Source organism: Priapulus caudatus, unplaced genomic scaffold (genome assembly GCF_000485595.1).
Source record: "Priapulus caudatus unplaced genomic scaffold, Priapulus_caudatus-5.0.1 Scaffold72, whole genome shotgun sequence".
In the NCBI taxonomy this organism is placed as follows: domain Eukaryota; kingdom Metazoa; phylum Priapulida; class Priapulimorpha; order Priapulimorphida; family Priapulidae; genus Priapulus; species Priapulus caudatus.
The window spans coordinates 480,528-481,831 of NW_014577133.1; the positions used below are offsets into that span (position 1 = coordinate 480,528).

At 44.9% G+C, this 1,304-nt stretch overlaps 1 protein-coding gene across 1 annotated transcript in view; it reads left to right on the plus strand.

The window, feature by feature from the left end:
* LOC106821418 (solute carrier family 23 member 2-like) overlaps positions 1-1,304 on the plus strand; it is a 5,528-nt gene extending 4,224 nt beyond the window's left edge. The window contains exons 3-4 of the mRNA XM_014826206.1: positions 125-306; positions 1,163-1,304. Of these exons, the coding sequence (XP_014681692.1) occupies positions 125-306; positions 1,163-1,304 (324 nt within the window). The remainder of the gene's footprint in view (positions 1-124; positions 307-1,162) is intronic.

Consider the following 1,304-nt stretch of genomic DNA (forward strand, 5'->3'; position numbering starts at 1 on the left):
ATTATTATTATTATTAGTGCTGCTGATGGTATTCAGAGAATGACTGACAGCGATAGTAGTTATGATCAGGATTACGATCGTTGTTACGTTATCGATTAACACGATTCATCGATGATTTGCGTAGGTGGGTGGCGCGTTAATGCTCGCCTCCGTCGTGCAGATGCTTATCAGCATCTTCGGCGTGGTTGGCTTCATGATGCGTTTCATCGGACCGCTGACTCTCACACCTGCCGTCTCACTAGTCGCCATCAACCTGTACGGCGTTATAAACAGCATGTGTGAAAAGCACTGGGGCGTCGCCTTGTTGTAAGTCAAATGGCTGAAGAGTCTCCAGCTCAGGCGTTCTTCACATGTGGTTCATGGACCCCTTCGGAGTCCGTGGATGGGATTCAGGGGGTCCGTGAACCAGGTGCATAAAAAAATATTGTGTTTATGTGCTTATATGCATTTTTCTAGGGAGGGGTCCGTAGCTTTCACCAGATTCTCAAAGGGGTCCATGACTCAAAAAAGGTCTAGCTGAGCTAAGATCTAGGCTAGCTGAAATAATGGTGTGTCGTGCTCGCCAGGCGCGCACGGGGTGGGGAAAATCCACACCAGAATGCTACTGAACTTATCAACGCTGTTCATAAAACTCGGTTGTTTGCGTGTGTTGCCCCAGTAGCTGGGAATTTTGCGTGTTAGGTGGTCGGAGTGGGAGGGTGGCTATTGGTAGAACGAACACATACACAGGATTTGTTGGAGTCATATATCTTATATATAGTGTTGCCTACACGAACCAAGTTTACTCGGCTACGATACAGTTGGCTTGATATTGACATATTGGTGTATACAGTTGCGATCACAGATAAGAGCCCGCATCTATTATGACTTGAACTTGACTTGACTAAACATTTTTATCTTGGCTTAGTTAGAGTAAATGTTAGTTTTCGTAATCTAATCAGTTATTGATGGGGAAACATTACCGCTATAAAAAGGCTATTTCGGGAAAAATGCTCAGTTTGCTTGTGGGTTTGTTTCCTTTTTGGGTTTTCTTTTTTAAACGAAATGAATAATAAAAATAGGCATTTAATCACATAGTTGCGAGCAAGTCTAGTAGTGCGTTAGTTCCGATATTTGGCCTCGTCAACTGACATGTATCGTGACCTCTTTTATCGCTCCCCAGCGCGATGGTGGCGACCCTCATCTCATCGCTGTATGTCGGTAATAAGGTGATGCTACCCATACCGGACTGGAACAAGCGCGAGGGCTGGGTCTTCCATCGCTTACCCGTCTTCACAGTATTTCCTGTAAGAATGATAGGCTAA